This window comes from Quercus lobata, chromosome 5, assembly GCF_001633185.2.
Source record: "Quercus lobata isolate SW786 chromosome 5, ValleyOak3.0 Primary Assembly, whole genome shotgun sequence".
Taxonomy (NCBI): Eukaryota; Viridiplantae; Streptophyta; class Magnoliopsida; order Fagales; family Fagaceae; genus Quercus; species Quercus lobata.
This window is the reverse complement of record NC_044908.1, coordinates 24277297-24303584: the sequence shown is the minus strand read 5'-3', so window position 1 is coordinate 24303584 and position 26288 is coordinate 24277297. Positions and strand designations below refer to the sequence as shown.

Here is a 26288-nt window from a genome sequence, read left to right as displayed (position 1 = left end):
TTTTGATGTAGCTGACATGGTGTTTAATCCATGTGGAATACACCTAATATCAAGGTTATCAAAATTGAGATCCTACGTAGGATTGTTGAAAGTGGGTGGGATCGTAGATCGTAAAATCGAATCATGAATCGTAAGATCCTACATATTTTCATATTTAAAGCAAAAAACACATTGATAATGACTTTGTATATTGAATAATCATGTAAATTATAAATTCATCCATAAAAAACCTAAGATTTGCATCATATGATGTAATTTGCATGTCATACATCGCTAAGTCTATACTAACGAAACAAATATATTTAAGTTTTGACCCAATGTATCTAAAAAGTTCAATAAATGTTTAATTAGCAATCAAATACCAAAATATTTATCAAAACATATAGAAAATATTTTCCAAATTCTAAGTTCTAAGTTTGAAATCCAAAATAAGTTAGCAAATGAAAACTAGCTAACTGCAATATGAAATCCAAAAGCAAGATGAATATTAAGGTGAAATGAACATTTAATTATTCCCATTCTAAGGTTCTTATAACCACCATCCTAAATTCCTAATCATCATCATCCATTTCATCATCTATGTAGATATTATATATTTGTATACTAGAGCTGCAAAAGACATCAAGATACAATTTTACACTCAACTATTCAAGTTATACCACTCATCAACAATTAAAGAGCATGCTCAAAAAAATCAATCAATCAATATACAAATACAAGCATAACTAAAAAAATTATATATAAAAAAAAATATTTTAGTAACATTATAACACAAATTAGTATATCAATCAAACAAATTTAACAACATTATAGTTTAAAAGGTAGCAAAGCCAACATCAAATTCTTCATTTAGAAATGACGAAGCATTCTTTCATTTTGATTACAAGTGAACTAGAAACTAAAAAAAATTTGTTTAGGTTAACATAATTTTATAAAAATAAAATAAAAAGTCACACCATCACAAAAAAAGTTAGCAAATGGAAACTAGCTAACTACAAAATGAAATCCAAAAGTAAGATGAATATTAAGGTGAAATGAACATTTAATTATTCCCATTCTAAGGCTCTTATAACCACCGTTTTAAATTCCTAATCATCATCATCTATTTCATCATCTATGTAGACATTATATATTTGTATACTAGAGATACAAAAGACATCAAGATACAATTTTACACTGAACTATTCAAGTTATACCACTCATCAACAATTAAAGAGCATGCTCAAAAAAAACCAATCAATCAATATACAAATACAAGCATAATTGAAAAAATTATATATAAAAAAATATTTAAGTAATATTATAACACAAATTAGTATATTGATCAAACAAATTTAACAACATTATAGCTTAAAAGGCAACAAAGCCAACATCAAATTCTTCATTTAGAAATGACGAAGCATTCCTTCATTTTGATTACAAGTGAACTAGAAACTAAAAAACATTTGTTTAGGTTAACATATTTTTATAAAAATAAAATAAAAAGTCATACCATCACAACATGAAAAAATAAAAATCCTTAAAACTTCATCAAAACAAAAACTTTATCCTATAAAAAAAACAAAAAAAAAATTAAAAATAAAAAATAAAAAATAAAAACCAAAAATTTATGTTTTTGGTAAGATCGGTAGGATCCCATATGATCCTACGATCCTACACAATCATATATACGATCCTACCATTTTTACAATCCTAGTGCGATCCTAAATGTTTTGGTGAGGTGGGATCATAAAATCATGCAATCCTATGATCCAAATCACGATTTTGACAATCATGCCTGATATACCCTTGTATACTCTAACCACACACTTTCGTATACTCTAACCACACCTAAGGCTCGAGCTCCATAAAGAAAATTTCTTGCCACACACTCTCACTCTTTCCCCACTCTCATTCTTCCTCAACTACACACTCCGATACTCTTTCCTCACATCTTCCTCTTCCTCAACCAAATTCCTCATCCAAACACAATTGTGAGGGACTGCAAACTCGGGTGCTCTCAAAAAAAAAAAAAAAAGAGAATTGCGTGCTTTTAAGGGCAACTCTCTTTGTGGGTAATTGGTGGAGTCGCCACTTATTTTTTTATGCCAAAAAAAAAATACTAAATACAAAATACATATTTAGAATACTTTGAATGTTATTGATTGAATAAAGAACTGAACAATTTTGGTAAATTAAACCTTACAAGGCTTTGGGTGCTAGTTACAATCTATGCAAAAGAATACAAAGTTTTTGGTCCTAGTTACAATCTACCAAAATTAAAGAAAGACAAAACACTAATCTACCTATCCAAAAATCCTAAGCTCGGGGGCTAGGTTACTGAATGGGAAGGTGTTAGGCACCTATTCTGTCCAGACAAAGTCTGGTTTTCTAGACTCTAATGACCAATATACCCTCTTTTGCATGATGTGAATGATATGTCGAACATACATGATAGACACTTGACTAAAATTAATTAAAATAAATTTACCTTATGGATGTGTCCTCTTTTTTTAAGAAATTTTAGGTTTGTTTTGCGTATAAAAGAAAATTTGATTTGTAAAGAAAAATCAGATTTTTTTTACGTAAAAGAAAGAATAAGATTTTTATTAAAAAGAATCAGACCTTTTTTTGTGTAAAGTTAAAAAATAAATAAAAAATTTAAAAAAATAAAAAAAGTGATTTTATCAAGAAAAATCATATCTGTTTTTATGAATAAAAGGAATAAGATTTTGTAAAAAAATATCAAATCCGTTTTGGTGTAAAGTTAAAAAATGGTGATTTTATCAAGAAAAATCAAATCTGTTTTTATGAATAAAAAAATAAAATAAATAAAATAAAAAACTTTTTGAAAGAGGATCCACATTCATACGATGAATTTATTACGCATGCATCACATTCATAAAAAACTCACTTTCAGTCCTTTTATTAAATTTCAAAATATGCAATTTTGTGCAAAGAAAACTTTTTCTAAAAAAATCAGATCTGTATTTAATGAAAATATAGATCAATTTTGAATTTAGAAAAATAAGATTCAGATCTGAAAAATACAAATTAGTTTTTGGTTTTAAAGAAAATCATATCTGAAAGATCAAATCAGTTTTTGGTTTAGAAAAATTAGATCTGAAAGATCATATCAGTTTTTTTTAGTTTTTTAAAGAGATTTTTGATAAACATTAGCAGACTTTGAAATTTAAGAAAGAGAACCACATTAAACAATCATCTAAGAACATGTTAAAGAAAAATTCAAGCAGAACATGGTAATTATACATTAAGAGCAAGAAATAATAAAACATGTTAAACTTATTCATGCATCATAAACAAAACTAATGGAGAAGAAAAGAAAGAAAAGAAAAAAAAATAGAATACCTCTTGCATGAGCATACTCTTCTAGTTGCAAGAATATTTTAGGATTCAAAGAAATTTATTCAACTTTTTGAAGCCTAAAATACTTTACTTACAAAAAAGAAATTCCTAAGGCAAGGGCCTCCAAAACATCTTTAACGTAAGGGGATTTGAAAAATCAAAAGAGAGGAGCTAGAAAGAGAAGGGTCAAAAAGTGTGCTAAATTTTGAGAGGCATCCTCTATTTATAGAGGTTGGAATGCTTCGAAAAATTACTTGAATGATCAGATACGAATTGGGTGCTGAACTCGCGTTTAAATTTTGGTCCAATTTGGACTCCTTTTTTGAGGGTTTTTGAGCCGGGAATTGCACTTAAACGCATTTTTAATCTGCATTCTAAAAATTAATCCCCTTTTCTGGATATTTAGGTCTTTAAAGTGATAATTATCTTGTACATAAGTATTCCAAAAAGGCTTGATTATCCACACTTTCGTTGTTATTTGATTGTCCACTTTATTCCCATGCAAGCAAGTCTATTTTTAACACTAATTAACAACCAATCACAAAATTATTTAATTAATCTTAATTGTTTAGCCAATCAGAATTAATTTAAATTAATCATGCGTGATTAGTTCCACCCAAACAAAATGCATGCAAGCTATGCAAACTTGATCATGCGATATCTTTCAATTCGACAGCCCAATTTGGAAATCGGGCATACCGTCACGACTATTAGAATCTCAAGATCATTTTTATGATATGCAATGAATGAATTAATGCATGTAATGCAACTCTAAATTTTGGGTATATGAATGGTCACTCTAGTCATCTTCCTAGATTAAACTATGGGTGCAAAATCAAGTATCTAGAACAGGCTTCTTCTTCCTCAATTCTTCCTCACTGAAACCCTTAAGCCAAACACTCCTCAGTTCTTCCTCACTGAAACCCACACAATCTAAGCTTTTTCCTCACCGAAACCCACACACTCACCCAAACACTCCGACCACCCTGTCTCACTGAAATCCCCTACCCATTAGTCCTAGTTTCTTCCTCACCAACCCCACATAGTCAAATAGAAACACCAAAACAGTCAAATAACTAAACCTAGAAACTCATGAAACAGTCACACACTCACTAGAAAAAGGTAATCCATTTCTCCATACACTCAATTGGGTTGTGCTCTATTTGTGTTTAGCTGAAAACCAATTTGTGCTTAATTTGGGTCCTAAATTATGCATTCAATTTCTTTGTTAAATGCCTTTTTTCTAAGAGGAAACGATAGTAGACTTTATTAATTTAATAACACATTATACAATGGGAAAGAGAAAAAGAGCATTCTCCTCAATCTCTTTTGCAGCACTAGCTAAAGCTAGAGCAACATGAATACATCATAAAAAAACAATAACAAAGGATATACTAACAAAATATTCCTATATCAGCTTAATATCCTCATGAATCCAAGCCACTTCCAATGACACAGATCATATTTTGAGTTCAAAAGATCCACAAATTCAGCAATAATCACATTCCACAAATGTAAGTAGCAGCTTGTAATCATTAGCATCAGAACAATTCCATATCATTCTTTGCGCAGTGCCATAATATCTTCCTAGGAGTACAATTCTTGAGGGGTAGAATTTATGACTTCCTTAAACCAAATATGTATAATCAACCTGAATGTGTTCCAAAATGAAGCCTTAAGCCAAACGGCTTGTGCTAAGAACATTCTCATAATAAGTGATTACATGATTTGTTTTAAGAGACCAGACTCAGTTCAAGGAAGAGTGAAGATACACGGGACTTCAATGCTCCATGTCAAACCCTATTTCTTCTTCAAGTTTACAAAAACCATGAAAATCAAGTTGAGCTTCACAAAGAAACAAAAATTAAGGGACCTTTTTCTCTAACCGAACAGTAGAGTTCATGAACTGCCTATAGGATCCCAAGCCCACTGCAGTTTAGGTTGAGAATTTTTATGGAGGACAGGGAGGTTGAGTACCAACCCCAATGATATGAAAATCTGAAACTAGTTTCATCTGCTTGGTATGAGGTTCAAATTCAATATTTAGATCAGAAACTACGGCAGGCCGTTTAGAATGGAGGTGTGAAGATTTGGAAGAGCTTTTTGAATTTGAATCTCCTTTGTTTCACAAAACACGCTTCCGGCTACGAAGGGAATATTTTTTCTGCCCCGAATTCTCAGTGTTCACATCCGCAATAAATTCCATATCAATATCCTCATGATTATCAATAGGCTCTTCGGTAGGATTTTCAAAATTCCTAGTATTTTCTTTAGAATCAAGGTAGTTAGAATGTAATATCTTAGAGTTTAAAAAGGATTCCAGGATAAGCTCCCCAATATTAATACCCTTATCACTAAGTGTTTGAAAACTCAACGGATCCTCCTTATCTCTATCTTCAACATCCGGATTTAAAGAGGGAATTACCTTAGTGGGCGAGATCTTGGATTGATCCAAATCCAAAATTTGATCTTGAATAATCAAATTTGATTTTGGATTGAATCCAACACTAAATTCGGATCAGCTATGTCCTTTCGAACATTTGAATTTTCCTGAGTAATAGAAGAGCAAATATTTTCCTTCGCTGAAATAGCTGTATTGCTTCATGGAGTAACCACCGAATGAACCATGGGAAGCTCCTTCAGCAGCCTTCCAATATGTAAAGAATCCTCCGGTTCATCATCATCATCCTTGTCTCATGCCTCTGAATGAGGAATACCCAACTCTCTTTTACGTCCACCCCTTAGAGTAATAGAGCGAAGCCAAGGTCCAAACTGAAATTCATCTTCATCAGAGGAAAAACATCCCGTTTTCAACTGAGGACACTCATGATCTTGATGACCAAGAATACCACAACAATAACAAAAAATAGGAAGTCTTTCATATTTAAAAACAACTCATCCTGCATCGAGGTTCTCAATCTGAATCATTTTACCACGTATGAGAGGCTTAATGGTATCAATACTTTAATTCAAAGAAAAGGTCCCCAAGCTAAACCACTTTTTGGAGCATCTACCGTAATAAGTTCACCATCTCACTAGCAATACGAGCACCAACATCCTTATTCATACTTTTAATTGGAGTATTAAAAATATGAATCCAGAAAGGAGAATGAGTAAAACTAACATTAGCTGGGTTAATATCACCGTAGAAACGTTTCATCAAAATTAGTCTTTTATCAAATGACCATGGACTCTTATCAATGATCTCCCTCACATGTTCCTCTGAGCCAAAGATAGCCAAAAATAAATTCTGACCCACCTCTTTTATGGTTACTCCCCAAGAACATCGCCAAAGATTTAAACAAGTAGATTTGAAGGCTCCCTTATTGAAGTCTTTGGTAGTTTGCAACTTAAACAAGATGCTAAACTGAGCCTGTTGTTTAGAGACAACAACTTCATGAGATTTCATAGCCATTATTCCTTTTTCCTCATCAGACAACTTGAAGTGTTTCCAAAGTTCCTCCATGGCTACATCCATAGTACTAGTAACGAAACAAAAAAAGAAGAATAACAACTGTAGAAGAAACTGAGAGACAGAAAAAAATAGATGAGAAAAAGTAGAAGAGGGGGGGGGGGGGGGGGGGGCGGTGGGGACAAAGACCTCTACTACAACCTGATAAGAAACAGATTGGAGAGTTTAAATCTCACAAGGAAGGCTAAGAGTTCTTTTTTTTTGGGTTGAACTGTTGGTGGGTTATTGCATAAATGGGTTATGAATTGTTCATCAAAATGGGGTTTTATAGCAAACCCTTTGGTTGTTGGTGTATCATTAGAAATGAGTCATTTTCAATTTTTAAAAAAAAAAAAAAAAAAGTAATTCCCTATGAATATATGTTTGAATTTGTAAGTCATTTTTTTATATGTCCATTTCTTTTCTTTTAGTTATACAATATTGTAAGGACGCAATTTGAGTCCCTAACCCAGAAGATAAATAAACTTAGGCCCAAAAAGTTCAATATAATGAATTTGTAGAGAGTGGGTTGAAAAACTGAGTTTTAATAAATCAAACAACAGACAAAGTGGATTCAAATGACAAGAAAATGAAGATTGACTAGTTTAATCTAAAGAAAACTATCCTCGACACAGTCTGAGGAGATCAATTCTTATATATTGATTCTCAAGTTTAATTACAAGTTCAGTTCTTGATTGCTATAGTGTTTCTCTTTCTATTTTTCGATCCCTCTTTCCTCAGGGGTCTCTTACATTATATATCTCCCTTTGAATGATCTTGGCCTTCCACTTATCGATCATCCAAGCCACTACTTGAGTACTTGTCCCATTGGATACCCTTACAGACCCTCTATGAGTTGGAAAATTGGGCTTTAATGAACCAAACAACAGGCAAAGTGGATTCAAATGACAAGAAAACTGTCATCGGCACAATCCGAGGAGATCAGTTCTTATATATTGATTCTCAAGTTTAATTACAAGTTCAGTTCTTGATTGATATAGTGTTTCTCTTTCTATTTTTCGATTCCTCTTTCCTCAGGGGTCTCTTACATTATATATCTCCCTTTAAATGATCTTGGCCTTCCACTTGTCGATCGTCCAAGCCACTACTTGAGTGCTTGTCCCATCGGACACCCTTACAGGCCCTCTATGAGTTGGGGCGACCAAGGCAACATTTTTCAGGAGTCTTTTCCACATAAATGCGGCCAGAGAGTTAGCTGCAAAGCATTCAATGCGGTGGTAGCAGTTTTTTCTTAGATATTTCTTAGCTCCCATTTGTCTTGTACGTTCGCAGTGCATATCCTTATCAACAGAACTTCCTAGAACGTCATTCTGAATGACAAAACACACTTTCTGACCCCTTCTTCGTTTAGCTGAGGAGATACTCCTCCTCGACCTACCTCTCCCAGCCTTTATAGTCATAATTTGCTCGTAAAGTTCAAAGTCTTACTTCTTCCTCACTATTGATCTATTCTCGGACCATTGTACCTCCTCGGACAAGGCCCAAGGTCCAATATATATTTGGCCTTGCGTCCCCACAAATATTATTTACGATTACAGCTTATTTATTTAATGAATGTAATGTCTATTGGATAGTTTATATCAATAGTTTTCAAATGGTATCTCCATACTTGTATTATCAATGTCATCTCCTATCAATTGGTCGAGAACCAGCGGGTTGTTGGTGGCATTTCTTGGGTTGGTGTGTGTTTTATAAAAACTGAAATAACTCTACCCTATCTTAGGTTGGTTTCTCCATACTTGTGCGTTTTATAACTCTACCCTATCCTATCTTATCATATCTCAATCTAAAACTCTGTTACAATTCAAATCAAAAATTGAAATATCTATCTACAACTGTTACACAAATCTGATTTAAATTTGAATTTATGCAGCTACATCATAGCTACACGGAACCATTTTTTTGGGTTGGCAACCTTATCCTTAACACTCCCCCGCAAGCTCAACCGTTCTGGAAGAACGTTGAAATTGGTCTGAAGCACAGCAAACCAAGAAGAAGAAAGAGGCTTTGTAAAAATATCAGCTAACTGATATTTGTTGGACAGAAAGCGAACCACAAGAGAACCATCACCAACCATATCTCGAGCAAAATGGAAATCAATCTCAACATGCTTTGTACGTGCATGGAAAACCAAATTTGACGACAAATAAGTGGCACCAATGTTGTCACACCATAGCATTGGAGAGCAAGTAACAAGGGCACCAAGCTCAAAAAGAAGAGTGCACAGCCACTTAGTTTCTATAGTAGCATTAGCAATAGCTTTATATTCTACCTCTATACTAGACCGAGCAACGGTCTTTTGCTTTTTGCAACCCCAAGAAATGAGATTGTCACCAAGAAATACAGAAAAGCCCCCAGTTGAACGTCGATCATCGCGGCATCCAACCTAATCCGTGTCAGAGAAAACCTAAAGAGAGTGAGATTTTTATCGCTTCAACTATAAACCAAAGTGAATGGTTTGCTTGAGGTAATGTAGAAGTCGCTTGATAGCTTACCAGTGAATGGTAGTTGGACAATGCATAAACTGAGAAAGTTTGTTGACAATGAAATTAATGTCAAGGGAAGTGAGAGACAAGTATTGCAAGGCTCTGCTTTTGTATAAGGTAGCATCAGGGAGAGGATCCCCTTCAAAGGCAGAGAGGTTAGTGGAGGAAGCCATTGGAGAACTAAGGGGCTTTGCTTCTAGCATCTTTGTTTTGCCTAAAAGATCCATAATATATTGTTTCTGAGAAAACAACAATCTATTAGAAAGAGGCAAGACTTCAACACCAAGAAAGAAATTCAAATTGCCCAAATCTTTAATGGCAAAATCAAGTTGCAAGTGACAAAGCAGAGCATCAATGGCCGAAGGTTGAGATGCAGTAACAATTAAATCATCCACATATATTAGAAAATAAATAGTGACAACAGCACTATGATAAATAAACAGAGAGGAATCAGACTGTGAACCATGAAAACCCAATGCAAGTAACCGAGAACTGAGGCAAGAAAACCACGCCTGAGGAGATTGCTTTAACCCATAGAGCGCCTTTTTCAATTTGCAGACATGATTAGGGAATTGAGGATGAGAAAACCCCGGAGGTTGAGACATGTAAACATCCTCATACAGATTGCCATGTAAAAATGCAATTTGAACATCAAATTGACGTAAAACACTAAAACTCAACCTTTAGACACAGCAAGAGACAAGACTGTGCATACCGTAGTGGGTTTGATCATAGGGCTGAAAGTCTCACCATAATCAACACCAAGAACTTGATGGAAGCCCTTGGCAACGAGACAGGCTTTGTATCGTTCAATTGAGCCATCGGCAAGCCTCTTAATCCAAAACACCCACTTATAACCAACAATATTCCGAGCAAGATGAGAAGGAGCAAGATCCCAAGTCTGATTCTTGAGTAATTCATCAAATTCAAGATTCATTGCAACACACCATTTAGGATCCTTCACTGCCGAGGTGTAGCAAGTTGGTTCAGCCGAGACATTCACATTAACACCATCTACAAGGAGAGCATGAGGCAAAGGATATCTCACAGTCCCATCAGTGAAGGACTTAGGCTTGGAGATGTGATTATTGGAACGAGTAGTCATGGGATGAAAAGACAAATCCGGGTGTGAAGTGGCAGAGGGCTGACTAAGCGAAGGGAGATCCGAAATAGAAGACTCAGCATGAATTTGTGAGGAGGCGTGAATCTGTGATAAGGCATGTACCTAATCAAATGTAGTTATAGGGTAAGAGGCAGGCTGGGCTGCACCTATTGGGCCGAGAGTTACAGTAGAAGCAAGTGGAGAATGGACCGAAGCTTAAGAAAGGGGTGTATGAGAAAATTGAGGCCCAACACGGGTAGGAAATACTGTCCAGTGCTGGTAGGCTATACCTGAGATGAATTTGCACCTGATGTCATGGAATTTAATTGAGAGGCAACAGAACTGACTATAAAAGGGAAGTGTGTTTCATCAAAAATAACATCACGAGATATATAAACACGATTTGAAGAGAGATGCAAACATTTATAGCCCTTATGAAGCAAGCTATAACCAAGAAAAACACATGGAATAGAACGTGGTTGAAGTTTATGGGAGTTGTAAGGTCTCAAATTTGGCCAACAAGAACAACCAAACTCACGTAAAAAATTATAATCAGGGGCTTGGTGAAAAAGATTTTCAAAAGGAGATTAATTCTTTAGAATGGAGGTTGGAAGACAGTTAATTAAATAACACGCTGTTTGAAAAGCTTCATCCCAATATTGAAGTGGAACCTTGGCATGATACAGTAAAGCTAGACAACATGAAGATGCTTACGCTCAACAACACCATTTTGTTGATGGGTGTGAGGGCAAGAAACATAGTGAGTGATGCCACAATTTTGCAAAAATAGAGAGCGATATTCTCGACCCCAATCAGATTGAACCATTTTAATTGTGGTATTAAAATATCGTTCAACATATTTTTGCCATTTAATAAAAATAAAGAGAACATCACTTTTATTTGTCATGGGATAGAGCCAAGTATAGTGACTGTAAGCACCCATAAAAGAAACATAGTATTTAGAACCAGATTTAGAACAAATAGGAGAAGGACCCCAAACATCAGTAAAAATTAATTCCAAGGGAGAATTAACTTGAGTACGTGATAAAGCAAAATGAAGTTGTTTACTCTTAGAACTGAAACAAGCAGAACAAGAGTGAACAGTTTTATTTGAACTAAAAAGCAAGCTAAACCTAGAAAAAACATGACAAACAACTCTAAAAGCAGGATGTCCCAAACGTGAATGCCATTGATTTGGAGAAGTACGTTCACCAACAAAGGCAGAAGACGACGAAGGAATTTTATTTAAAGCAGGAGGAAATAGATACAGTCCACCTTTACTCAGCCCATGTAGCAAAACCTTCACCGTTGTGCGATCCTTCACAAAGAAATGAGTAGGGTGAAATTCAATTATTGTATTTGTGTCAGTAGTAAATTTGTGAACAGAAATCAAATTTTTGGTAATATGGGGAAAATGTAAAACATCATTTAAAAGAAAGGAAGAAGTTGGAGTAGATAAATGAGTAAAACCAATGTGTTTTATAGTCAAACTAAGACCATTACCAATGCAAATTTGATCAGGACCATGATACTCGTCAGCCTTCACATTCAGGTTTGCAAGATCAGCAGTGAGATGATGAGTGGCTCTAGAATCCGAGTACCAATTGAGATTAGGAGCCGTCTGAGGAGTAGTGAGCAAGGCATGCATGTTGCTGCTAGGATTGGCGGAATAAAAATTACCAAACCTGTGATAACACTTCAAAGCCATATAACCAAGTTTGTGGCAAACTTAACACATAGGACGGTTTGTTGGAGAACCATTTCCACGCCCACAACCTCAAGAATTTTTCTGAGTGCCAGAGGAAGACCCACGGCCAAATTGAAAAGGACTGCCACCGCCACTGCCACCGTGGGAGTTTCCACGTCCTACTACAACATTTGCTCCGGCAAGTTAAAGGTCAACAGTTGGAGTTGTTGATGTTCAAGCCACAATTCATGAGCTAACAGATGCCCATATAATTCATCAACAGTGAGAGGATCCACTCTTGTGGTCACAGATGTAACAAAGGAAACATATTCAGATCCTAGACTAGCTAGAAGAAAAGAGATGATTTCCAAATTGTTCAAGGCATGAACAGTAGCAGCAAGTGTATCAACCAATGTTGTAAACTGGTGAAAATAATCAGCAATTAAGGAATTGCCTTTCTTCAGAGTGTCGAGTTGATAGTGGATTTGCATTGTTCAAGCCCTTGACTGAGAGGTAAACATTTTCTCTAGGGCTTGCCACACGTCCCTTGATGTGTTGAATTTGACCATATGAGCCAGAATACACTCAGAGAGGGAGGATATTATGGCACTGAGGATCATATGGTCTTGTAAATACTAGTGACCGAAGTCCGGATTTTGGATGACTTGTACGTCTCCATCGGCTTCAATAGTGAGAGATTGAGGCGGAGCAGGAGTGCTTCCATCGATATAGCCATAGAGATGTTGCCCCTTGAGATATGGAACAATTTGAGCTTTCCATAATAGGTAGTTATCACGGGTTAAGTTGATGGTAATGAGGTGATGAATGGGAGTGAGTGTGGTGGGAGAAGGTGTAGTCATTGTGTTTAGGGTAGAGGTAGTGGACGTTGAGGAAGAGGCCATGAGGAAAAAAAAAAAATTAAACATGAGTTACAAACAGCTCTGACACCATGTAAGGACAACAGTTATTTGATATAATTTGCAAACCCAATCCAATCTGATTTGGGACTTATCATTTATAGAGTTGTACAACTATACAAATTCAAATACAAAGGAAGTTCAAAATATAAATAACTCTATCATATCCTATCTTATCATATCTCAATCTAAAACTCTGTTACAATTCAAATCAAAAACTGAAATATCTATCTACAACTGCTACACGGATCTGATTTAAATTTGAGTTATACAAATATACAAATTCAAATACAAAGGAAGTTCAAAATATAAATAACTCTACCATATCCTATCTTATCATATCTCAATCTAAAACTCTGTTACAATTCAAATCAAAAACTGAAATATCTATCTACAACTGCTACACGGATCTGATTTAAATTTGAATTTATGCAGCTACATCACAGCTACATGACACCATTATTTTGGGCTGGCAACCTTATCCTTAACGGCCCCTACACCTACTCTCATTAAGTGATCTTTTCAAGCTTGCTTTGCAAACTTGAAGTCATACTATCTACTCATTTTTTAATCTATTAACTTTGGGTGAGTTTGGTTCAGCTTTTTGATATTGTGTTTTTTTTTTAAGTGGGGGTTTTAAAAAATGCGGTATGAAACTGGGCTTTTTGTAAAAGCTGAGTGCTCGGTAAAAGCTGTTAAAAGGTATTTTTTGAAAAAGCTAAGGGTATGTTTGGTAACTGTTTTTTCCTTTTATTTTCTATTTCCAAAAACTATTTTCTATTTTTGAGACTAAAAACTTGTTTGGCAACCCAAAATGGATAGAAAATAAAAACTGTTCTCAAAACCTAATTTGTGAAGGAAACTGAAAACATGCAAAAAGTTGTTTTCAGTTTCTAATTTTTAAAAGTCAATGAAAGCACGCATTTAATTTAATGAGTCTGTTTCATTTAATGAGTTAGTATTAAAGTTCAAATCCTAATAACAACATATTTTAGTATTTTCTATATTTTTTTCAAAAAAACTATCTTTTTAATTTCAACTAACCAAACATGTTTTTGATTTCAAAAATACAAGAAAATTGTTTTTTTTTTTATTCTGAAAAACAAGTTTTTGAAAATAGAAAACAAAAACTGTTACCAAACATAACCTAAGTGTTTGACTAGCACTTACAAAAGTGGCAATTTGAGAGGTGAAATACCAAAAATGACAATATATATATATATATAAGGGAGTTTATTTCATACTTAAATCAACTACTTCATATACTTACTCAAAAATCAATTTTTGATTAAGTATATAAGGGATTTTAATTTTAACACACCACTTAAATTAATTTTTTTCTCACCAATATTAACTAGTAACAACTCATCATTTAAGATTTATTGTAAAAATATTGTGAAAATATTGCAATAGTATTTCTCAATTTTAATTTCTTATTCTTTATTTTATTTTTCCCTATCTCTTTAATTTTTTTCCATCCACACGTTTCTTTTATTTATTTATTTTTCCTCTTTTTTTCTACTCCACACACGTAACTCTCTATCTTCACTTTTACTTTTGCTTTTCTTTTCTACCATTGTCCACTCTAGAACATATGGATACCAAAAGCTCTCTCTCTCTCTCTCTCTCTCTCTCTCTCTCTCTCTCTCTCTCTCTCTCTCTCTCTCTCTCTCTCTCTCTCTCACAGTTACACACACAGAGATCGCCGGCGGTTGTTCACACATGCCTGTCCTCTTCCCCACCACTGCTTGTCCTCCTCCCCACCGCGGCTCAGATAAGTCAGATTTTTTTTTTCCCTAGTTTGATTAATTTTGAAATTGTGATTTGAGTTTGTATTTTGATTGAAATTGAGTTTAAAGATGTTTGAGAGAGAAAAGATCTGAAATGATTTTATTGTTAGCCATTGTAAATATTGAGTAAATATATATATATATATATATATAAGACATATTTGGGTGAGAGGAATCTAGCATGAGGTGAGCTCCAAAGAGGTGTTATCCTTTGATTCATGAAAGGGTAAAATTGGATTTTCAATAAAATATTTGGGCAATTTGGTAATTGAACACTACCTCCAACAGTAATATTTATGAAACACGCATTGGCTTTTGCAAAAGTTTCTAAGAGTTGTCCATTGTTAAAGTACTCTTCCTTCACATTTCAAAATGCGGCTTTTTAGAAAAATAAACTTTTAAAACCTTACCAAAAACAAATTTTATTTTTTTGGTTTCAAAAAGCGTGTTTCAACTTCTAAAAGCTGAAACAAACGCACGCTTAATTTTACCATAGCTTTTTACTATATATTGATACTCTCCCTTATGTCAATTATGTTAAGCCATTAGTTAAGCTTAGCTTTTCCATTCCCTTTCTCATTCCTATTTTTTAAGTGACCCTTGTCTATGACAATTTTCTTCTCCTTGAAAAAATAAAAAAGAAGAAAAGAAATTGTTAATATTTTCACTACCAAGAATTGTATTTTATGAAAAACCATCGTCAAGCATAACTTTCAATGAAAATGCTAATTCATTTTTGAATGTTTGGTATACATGCCTATAGAAAATTAGTGAGCTTTTGTATAATCAATAGAAGTTAGAAATATGTAAAACTCTCATATAAGATAATTTTGTAAACATGTAACTTTTGTAAACAACATATATATATATATATATATATGACTTAGTTTAGAGTAAAAGATTTAACTTTTTTTATAAACTAATGTATGAACGTGTGCACACACATATATTCTTTGATATTTTTAAATTTCAAATCGATTTGATGGCCTAATCTTGGCCCCCCAAACCAAAAATCCTAGTTCCGCCCCTCGGTCCAACTCAAAGGGTACAGCCTAAAAGTGTGAAGCTTAACCCAAATGCCTTCTATTGAGCTCAAGCTAACTGATCGATCACATCTCCAAGTATGACCCTTCGGTCAAAATATCCTAGTACAATTGAGTTGTGCTTAGAATGATTAAATCTCTCATTATGATAGTCTACCTCAGCCTCTACTAGGGAAAAGGACTTACATAGATAGAGGTCAGTTGCCAACCTCGTCTACCTAAAAGGAGCATCAGAAAAATGACTATTTGTTTCGTCCAGCATTAACTAATCCTCACAATCACAAACCCCCCATAAAGCGTTTGATGTAAAGTAACAAGGTTATCCCTCCTCAAAGTTGTAAGGAAGGCACCCTAAAATTATGTCACCTCAATTAACATTAGAGGGGTATAAGGAAGGTATGCATTCCATCATCTAGTTACTTTGCAATTTTTCTGAGTTTATTATGTGAATCATTTCATTGTCTTAATCTTTGTAGTGCCTCCAACCAATCTTACTAGTTGCTATTTGGTCTAGTGAATAGGTCATTTCGTTTGAGCATGTTTCCGGACCCATGAGTCATTGGAAATCTGAGCTCCATACTTCTATTTCTTGTTCCATCTGCCTACAATAAATGATGATCAGTGTAACATCACTTTCATATAAACTCATCATCAACAACATTTTTATTATGCATCAATCATAAGATATAATCTCAATAGTTGTGAACAATTAATTTTTACACAATAATGGTGTTATCAGTTTCTCATAAAAATGACCACTCTTTAGTTCAAGTGGTACCTCTTAGTAATTTGGGGTTAACTAAGAGAGAGAAGGATTCAGCCGTTCAGGTAGTAGTAGGAGTATTCCAACCAATTAAAAACAAAAAAGTTTCTCATAAATAGGGAAAAAAGTAATTTGATTTGGTACGTGATTCCTTGTTTATACTTTCAATGTGAAGAGTTTTTTTTTTTTTTTTTTAATTGCTGAGGTCAATGCAAAGAGTTAGGTATATAAATATTTTAAGTGAAGCATTAACAAAAGTTAATGGCAAGGAGATTGTTCTTTGGAATTGTAATAATCTTTTGTTATAAGCAATAACCCGATTCCAATGTTTAATATATATATAGTAAGTGCTTAAAACAAAGGTATCATGCAATTTTTTAAGGGCAAAGTAGATGCTGTCTGTTTTTCACATAACAATGCAAAGCACCATTACTAAGGCTTATCAATAAGTGCGTCGGTAAGAGTAGAACCCCAATGAGATAATTGCAAATTGCAATGACTTGCGAACAAAGTTAACAGTTCCAACAAATGTGTTTATTCTTTTACAAATTACAACTTTAAAAAAATATATATTTCTCTAAAAATTGGCATATCCTATGAAATGTAAATTATGATTGCTATGCACTTCTATATCTATTGGCATGTGCAATTGTAGCCTCGAAAGATGCATAAGCTTCCAACACAAGTGAACCATCACAATGTTCGATAACGCAATTAAACATTGAAGTGGCTAGTGGCTACTGGCTAGTGCAATCTAGGTATTTTCTTCGTCAAGTACTAATTCTTCATTGGTTTTTCTTTTAAGTACTTTTTTTTTTCTTTTTTCCCACAAAAAAAAAAAAATTGCAAATTGTCTATTCTCACTTTTTTGGCACCAATACATTATTTTCCTCAAGGGAAGAGCCAAAGAGGGTGTTCGTGTTCCTTTTATTTTTGTTATGACAAAAGTAAAACAAAACCAAAACATACCCAATTACCCAGGTTACAAAGAAGGAAAAAAAAAAATCAAAAAACCAACCTAAATACTACTAATCCAGAAGTAATTCAAACTAACATTGTATCAATAGCTTAGAACCCAGAAATTTTCATAAAATATTTTACAATTGTCAAGATGACAACATGACAAACTATTATTGATAAATAACAAAACGGTGTTAATCGCAGCTCATATGAAAATAAATGGTAAAAAACAACTAACACAATTATTGATGTAAAAACTGTTATGAAAAATACTGTCTATAGTAGTCTTACTCTTTGTAAAGAAAATTATAGTGTGACAACAGGTTTTGTTTGTTGAGGCATTTTATTAGGCATAGTATGGCAATTCCGAAATATTTTACTAATCTAGAGCTCTTTTCAGACTATGGTCCATATAAGCTGGATCAGACTCTTTTTCCTTTTGGCATTTCCACCAATACAAATATGCCAAGTAAGGAAAATGCTTTTCTATCCTAAATCCAAGTATGATAAATTGCCACGTCAGAACCTTTTTATAATCTTCTTAGCCTCTTCTTCTCTCAACAAATGTGAAAAGAGTGAAAGATCAGCCCACTCAAGCAGAATATATTCAAGATTAGTAAAACCTGACAGGAACATATTCAGATTAGCTAAAACCCATGTCCAAATCACTTGACTACTTGACTATCTACATTTTTTTGACTCAGAAGTCAAAACCCATCAAAGTGAGCTAAATGAAGAAGGGTTCCTCATTAAGAAAAAAGAATAAATGGGGTTAGGCATTTTTTCTTAAAATAAAATAAATTAACTATCTTAGTTCTGATTTTATTCTTCTTTTTTTTTTTTTTGACCAAACAAATAAATAGTCTTACTTTGTATATCTCTTTTAGGTGCCTCAAGTACCCCTATTCTTATTGATGATCTCATAAAAACACTAAAAAATAAAATATAAAGATCAATGGGGCAACTTTTATTTTTTTGGGGGGGTGATATTGGAGTAGGACACCTCATTTTTCAATTTATAAATTAAACTATATCATTGTTATTATTTTAAATTAAATAGGAAAAAGCCCACATTAAGAGTTCTGGCCTCGGTACTTCTGTTATCCTAACAACCGACTTGCAATCATGTGTGGGGTTCAATTGTTCAAAGCTTCATTTGATATACACCAGTCCATTAGTCCATGAGACCACCACAAAGGTTAGTGCTTTGAAAAGGATGCTAATTACTTAATTCGTTGGTGTTTCTTTACAATATTGGTTAGCTAAATATAATTTACACACCAAGGACAGAGCAAGGTGCTTAAGATCATGATTGCATAATATGAAAATATAGGACTAGAAATGACTTCTATAGCTGTTATTATAATTTATTGATCAAGGTTCTAGTCAAATTATGTACTAACTTTGAAAACCAATTAATAATCCCTTTTAAAGGGTACTGATTTTAGAAGTTGAATATAATATTTCAAAATTGAGATGTTTTTGGTACTAGATGGTGTTCTTGGTGCTTTGGGGTGCTGAGACTTAGAAATTCATGATTAGCTTATGCTATGTTGTAGAAGTGCAAAGGAAATATGTGTTAAGCTTGTTGTCTAGTTAGTAACGTGTCTTTTGCACACAAGATAGAGTGAGAGCTCTGCATGTTATAAGACTCCTGGAATGCAACAAACAATAACTCAAACTGATTCATTAAAAAAAAAATCAAAGAAAAAAATAAAGCTCCGGCTGCCAGATAGAGTAGTCCATAAAAAAGCACAAACTAGTCTGCAGACTCTGCACAAACTCTAATTGCAACAAGATGAAATGATGATTGAGCTTTTTTTGGGTTACAGTAATATGCCTCTTTCAAATGTTTCTAGCTATTGAAAAGGAATCAAGAAAGCACTAAAGTTTAATAAACATAGCAAGAATCCAACCATCGATTTTACAAACTATCAGCTATAGCAAAAGTCCTGCATTCAAGTTGTCAATATTCATAAGGCATTTTGTATTACTGGACCAAGTCTTAGTAAGCAAAAGACTGTCATTAGGTTAGCTATGTAGGAATTATATCAAGACAGAAATGAGAAAACATATTTTTAAATCTCTTGCAGGATCAAGAAACAAGAACCGTCATCATTTCCGAGCTTTTAATTGTCAAAGATCAAGTAAGAGATATCACAAATAAGTAAGTTCCATTTAATTTGTAAATGCCGCATGCATGCATTAACGAGTTCATTAGGTTCAAAAGCTGCTACATGAACTCTCACCAAGGGCAAAGGCAGGAATACAAAAGATAAGAAAACTGATGGGCGAGGGCTTCCAGCCACTTCCAACCCATCTAATCAAAATTATAGGACAAACAAGAAGCTTCGGACTATATCTATTGTCTCCAGAAAAAGCTCTACGCCGTGCCTACCATGACTTGCCCATACCGCAAAAAGTTGAAACACAACTAGCAAATGACAAAATGTACTAGAGATCATCCATGGCTGCAAACAGATTAACATACACAGCTCTTTATAAATAGATGATCTAGCTGCACCAGTTTGACAACTTCATCAATCACTGACATGGGAGCCTGGAGACAGCAATCACAGCCCATTATGAAGCAAAGGGCATACCCATTATGAAGAAATCTTCATGGTAGCTTGATTCAGGAGAGCTTTCAGAAGTGTTATTGTAAGCTATCTCTGATTCCTCGGCAAAAATCTCCTCAGCACGGCACTCAAAACTGCAAAATGCTTTATCACCTCTGCAAGAAATCAAAGGAAACCAAAGCCTCAAAATCTGGCATAGAGTAAACCAGAAAGGGCATAGAGAGCTTATAAGTTATAACAAAACAAACCTGTATATGTAAATGTCTTCCCCCTCTTCCAGTCTTTTCTTGCAAAAATAACAGAAGCTGAAAATCTCATCAGAGTGAGATGGGGTTATTCCATTTGGATTCTTAGGCACTTCAGGCGATTTAACCCCTGATTCTTCCTTCTTACCAAAATTGGCCAACTCATTTGTGGGACAATCCAAAACACAGTCACCAAAAATATGAGTTTTTTTAGGATTTGGACCATGAGAAATTATACAGGTATAATCCTCAGAGAGCTCTATCTCTTTTGCAGAAAGAGAATCTATAAGCCCATGGCTCAAGCCAATCGGAATTGGAAGCGAACTTGGTTTGTTACCCAAAGAATTTACTACTTGTGAACCTTCACTAATTACCAAAGGTGAACTCATTATGGAAGTTTTATTCTCAGGACAAAAATTCTTCAAACTCAAACTACAAGTCTGAGTTAAGTCAATATGTGAGGAGGAAGACCTGGTGGTATCCGACAAGCAAGATGTAATAGTTTTAATTGGTTCAACTTCTGAAGAAACTCCTTCAACCCCAAAGACAACATTTGCGCCACCTAATTGGGGACTAAGAGTCCTGGTTTTGCGAAGTGGGGAAAAGATGTAATTTTTAGGCAAAGAATTGGATTTTGCAGAAGAATTAAGTGATTCAAGGTAATGCTTTGGGGTATTATGAATGTTGGTCTTCACTTGTGGTCCAAAAATGACATTCTTCCTCCGAGGTGAATCAAGTACTTCCACAGAAGGTTTGGTTTCATTCAAGAGTGAATTTACAATTCCAAGGCCTACTTTATTGCAATCCCACTTCTTTCGTTGCCCACTTTGGAATTGTGATCTTGGGGACTTAAGACTAAACGGATTACTAAGATTTGAAAAAAGTTTCAAATCCAAAGGAGATGTAGGGCTCCTGACTGAGTCCGACTCCGATAAACATTTTGAACCAAACCCTACAATGAAACCAGGAATACTGAAAAGTGAGCTGCTTATATTTCTCAGGCCCAATACATCAGATTGCAAAGACTCTGAATCAGAATCAGCCATCAGACTACTGTCAATATGTCTTTCCTCAGCATTATCTAAAAACCTCAGTCCTCTTATTCCTCACTGCATCAAATGAAAGTAATAATAAAAATAGTATAAAATCAATCACAAAGCAATTAAAATAATGAGCAAAACTGTAAACAATGACCAAGCAGCTATGAACTAGTTAAAACAAGATGTGATAAACACTGCTTGTTGATGTAGCTACCCCAAATGGAGGTTTCCAGTTGTACATTGAGGTAGAAGTGGAAATGGAGATTCCAGATATTGATTAAACTAATAGAAGAAAAGATCACATATCATATTTCTTTAGTCCAAAGAATGTGCCACAATGTATAGAGCCATTAATGGGGCTTGAAGAAAATAACACTATGAATACTAAAATATATTTAAAACAAGGTACCCATTTATGGAAAGCTTCCTTGAAAACCGATTATAGGTTCTACTATCAGATAAGTCATTAGTGATGAAGAAAAGGAAAGCTTTTGAATTTCCAATTCAAATTCAATAGTTCAGAACCATTAATCCATTGAAAGCAAGATAAAATTATTTTTTATTTTTTTGGGGGAAAAAAAGGAACAAAGAGTTCCTTAGACCCAGAAGTCAAATCAAAATCAATATAAACAAAATAAATCTTCAATCCATGAGCATCTAACAAAGAAAGAAACTAATTAACCATTAATCTAGAAACCCAAATTTAAAATCTCTGTAGAACATTCAGAAATAAGAACAATTGAAGCTACCATAGATTGATCATCAAGATAAAAATTTTCCCAGATTATAATTACCCAAGAAACCCCCATAAAACCCATGAGAAACTCCAATAGAAACATTCAAGAAAGCTCTGAAACCACAGAAACAGTATTGCATTAAGCTTAAAACAAGGAACCCATTATGGGAATATCAAATATATCTTATCTATGTAGAAGAACACTAAGATCAGATATATATTATACACATAAAAGCACCCTTAACCCCCTGATTTTCCCAAAAAAAAAAAAAAAAAATCATCTAAACATGCCTGGGTTGATAAAGCAATCAAGAGGAACAAAACCTTTTTGTTCAGGCCCAAGAACAAAAATTGATTAATCAATCAACCAAATGCATCAAAAGGGTACCTAAAAATCACTGAAGCAGGATTGATTTCCAAAACCAAAAACCTCCATGCATGCATCAAAATGAAACCCCAAGAACACATACATGAACAGTAATAAGCTTTACAAAATGATCAATCTTTTCTGAGCTTTAAAATCAAGACCCATTTTTTAAGGTCCCCAAAAAAACCCAATAATGCATTCAAATGGATCAGTGGCAAAAGCTACAAAACCATAGAAAATGACAAATTTAAACAAAACCCACCTGGGTTTAACCTCAGGAAAACTTCATGGATGAGGTTCTGAGCCCAGACTCTGAAGAGAAAATCCAAATGCAGCAGAGCTAGATATTGACAAAGTGCTTAAAAACTTGCCTAGCACACCTATCAATATAAATTTTTGTTTTTCTTTATTAGTTGGAAAAAAAAAAAATTCTATTTTTTTTTCCTTCTCTTGTATGCATCAAAATCAGAGAAACAGTGAGGCACTGAGGCTTCTGATATACTCCTCACTTTCTCTCTCTCTCATGATTAACAAAGCTAGACGCATAGCACAACGTATAGTATAAAACTACGTATATTCCAACCATCGGTGTTTAAACAACACGCGGCTTCTCGTGTATTCATTTCACACGCAAAAGATTGGTACGCTACATATTTGACCACCCATTTTCAACTTTACTAAAAAATTAGAGAAATGCGGTATATTTACTACATTTTCACAATACTTTCACAACAAATTTATGTGGTAGATTGTTATTAGTTGATATGGACGGGTAAAAAATAATTTAAGTTGTGAATTAAAACTAATAACAACTTACCACTTATGATTTTTTTATAAAAGTATTATGAAAATGATATGAACATAACACTTCTTAAAAATTAGGTCAATAATATTGTAATTTAAATATTCAACTAATTTTATATATTTTTTAATAGAGATATTTTGAATTTAAATTCTCCCACCCTTAATTATCGGATTATAAAAAAAAATTGACATATCCTTTTTTTTCTTTTTTCTTTTTTCCTTTTTCCTTTTGCTGAATAGAACATGATATATCTTAAAATTAACCCATAAAGGGATATAGTATGGTATCTTTTTTCTTAATTTTTAAATTCTCTCCAATATCAATATACTTAATTTTTAATTCATTTATTTGTTTCAAATTATTTTTATTTGATTATATGCAACTTTTTAAAAACTCAATTATTTATTTATTTATTATAATTTATTTTTAAAATAAATCAATAAAATTAGGTTTATCGAACAATACTCTAAATGAATTTTATCAAAATTTGCATACTAGAAAAAAAAAAAAAAATGCAAGATACTCCCTATTTCAACATTAGTGTAGTATGCAATGCTACACACATGGATGAGGTTGGAGACTTGGAGTTATATTTGGACCAATGCGGGACATGACCCCCTAGCCTTATATAGATTCGACTCCTGAATTATATATATATATATATATATATATATATATATATATATATATATAGGGCTCTGCCTTATCATTCTCAAATTGAATAAGTATTAATATAAATATTTAAAATTTGGCCCAAAAAACATACTTGGTGTGTGTTTGGGTTAGGATTAAAAATTAAAATTATTTCACTATTCAGCTTATTTTTACTACTATTCATAGCTCCAACTACACTTTTGGCAATATTTATGAGTCTCAGTACTATTTCAACAAACTTACCTTATATCACCATATATTTTCGTAATAATTTTTCTGTTTCAGCAAAATAAGGTATCCAAAACATTACCCTTAATCCCTTAGAATTCATTGGCTCAAAAAAGGTTAAAAAAAATGAAAAAAGAAATAGCCGGTTGCTATATGATGCTGCGGCCCTCATTCAACCCCACCCCAAAAAATTCATAAAATTATAATAAAATTTTTCTATATTTTTGGTGTTTTATGCAACTAAAATCCTTTAGTATTTTTTTTTTTTTTTTTTAAATAGGATAAATTAAGGGCATACTAAAAAACAAGAGGCTAAGGACCTTAAATTAATGCTACTAATTTATTTACATTTTAAGGTAGTTTATTGTTTTCGCATATGGATATGTGTGTTTCCTCAATCTTTTTTTGTCAATATATTTCATATTAACTTTTTTATCATCAAATTTTAATAGGGATGGTAGTAGGTACTTTTGTTTTAATAAAATTGTGCCCCATGGTCGGTAAGAAGTAGAATATCAACATTCTACTAACTCATTTATAAAATAGTTGTACTTATGCTTGCTCTTCCAACTTTTCCACTGCAACTATGGAACAAGTATATTCAACCATGAATATTAACAAATATAGGTTTTCACAACAAAAGTGAAGAAGATATTATGAAAAATTCTTTGATTTTACACATTAATAGAGATATTGTTGAAAATTTTAGTAAATAATTTAATCATATACGATTTTCAAGATTTAAAATAATGTCAAGTTCCATTTTGATAGATGATATATAATAAATTTATGATGAATCAACAATCACATGGCTAACCTATCAATAGAGCACCCAACAATGGAGTACCTGTATGTGATGTAAGAAAGTCAACCTAGCTTGATGGCACTAACCTAGGGTATATTTAGATATCGCTTATTACTGAAAACTGAAAACTGAAAACTTATTGCTAAAAACACTGTAACAAAATAATTTTTAAACTATGAATAGTGCCTGCGGAACCTAATTTTAAAGTTATATTTATTGAATTTCGTACTTACGGGTCTCATGAATAGTGCACGGGACCCAGTTTGGAAAAGCAAACGCCAGCCGCGTTTGCTATCTAAAGTCACACTTAAGCTAGTGGATTTATTAAAGGAGAATATTTTTATTTTTCTTTTTAGATCTTATTTTGTTGGAAATTCCATGAATTTATAGACTTGATGGTGGCACATGTTGCTCTTTAATTGTAGCCATTGTCTTGATTGTGGCATAAATGGGCATAATGTGGTCATCATGGGTGAGATCAAGGGAATTATTCTAGTCATGGGCGAGATTATGGGTCCCATGAATAGTACACGAGACCCAGTTTGGAAAAGCAAACGCCAGCCGCGTTTGCTATCTAAAGTCACACTTAAGCTAGTGGATTTATTAAAGGAGAATATTTTTATTTTTCTTTTTAGATCTTATTTTGTTGGAAATTCCATGAATTTATAGACTTGATGGTGGCACATGTTGCTCTTTAATTGTAGCCATTGTCTTGATTGTGGCATAAATGGGCATAATGTGGTCATCATGGGTGAGATCAAGGGAATTATTCTAGTCATGGACGAGATTATGGGCTTATGGCTGTTGAACCCTGTGAATGTAGCTCATGGGTTCCGATCCCCAACCTTTCCTTCCGAGACATAGCTCATTGATTATGGTCATAATCGTCTATGAAGTTCCAAGCTAATACCATGAGCTTCATCCACAAAGTTCACTCGATTGTCAAATCATCACTTCGATGCTCCTTAGATTGCTTAGTGTGGTGAGTATTGTTGGGCAATGTTCCTGCGTTCCAAAGTAGGAAGGTCGTTCACACGTGGTAAAATCGTCCAAGCCAAGCCCTCTTGTTGAACAATTTGGTTAAGCAGTCTCTTCTACCTCAAAAATGCATTAAGAAATAATTATTTTGTATCTCTTATCTTGTTTATATTTTGTTAACATTGAATAAATGTTGGTTTTATTTTCAATAGTTAAGTTTTAAATCCTAGCACTTTTTTTTTTTTTAATTCTTAAATTTCAAGATATTTTTGGTTCATACTTTGGC

At 33.5% G+C, this 26288-nt stretch overlaps 1 protein-coding gene across 1 annotated transcript; it reads right to left on the bottom strand.

Moving 5' to 3' along the window:
- Window positions 1-19720: 19720 nt before the first annotated feature.
- On the bottom strand, window positions 19721-23006 carry LOC115992213 (FCS-Like Zinc finger 10-like). The gene is made up of 3 exons (XM_031116307.1): window positions 22795-23006; window positions 20393-21498; window positions 19721-20299 (listed from the first exon to the last, which is right to left on the bottom strand). The coding sequence occupies exons 2-3, from the start codon at window positions 21433-21435 to the stop codon at window positions 20149-20151; spliced, it is 1194 nt and encodes a 397-aa protein (XP_030972167.1). The 5' UTR covers window positions 21436-21498; window positions 22795-23006; the 3' UTR covers window positions 19721-20148.
- Between the last annotated feature and the right edge of the window lie 3282 nt (window positions 23007-26288).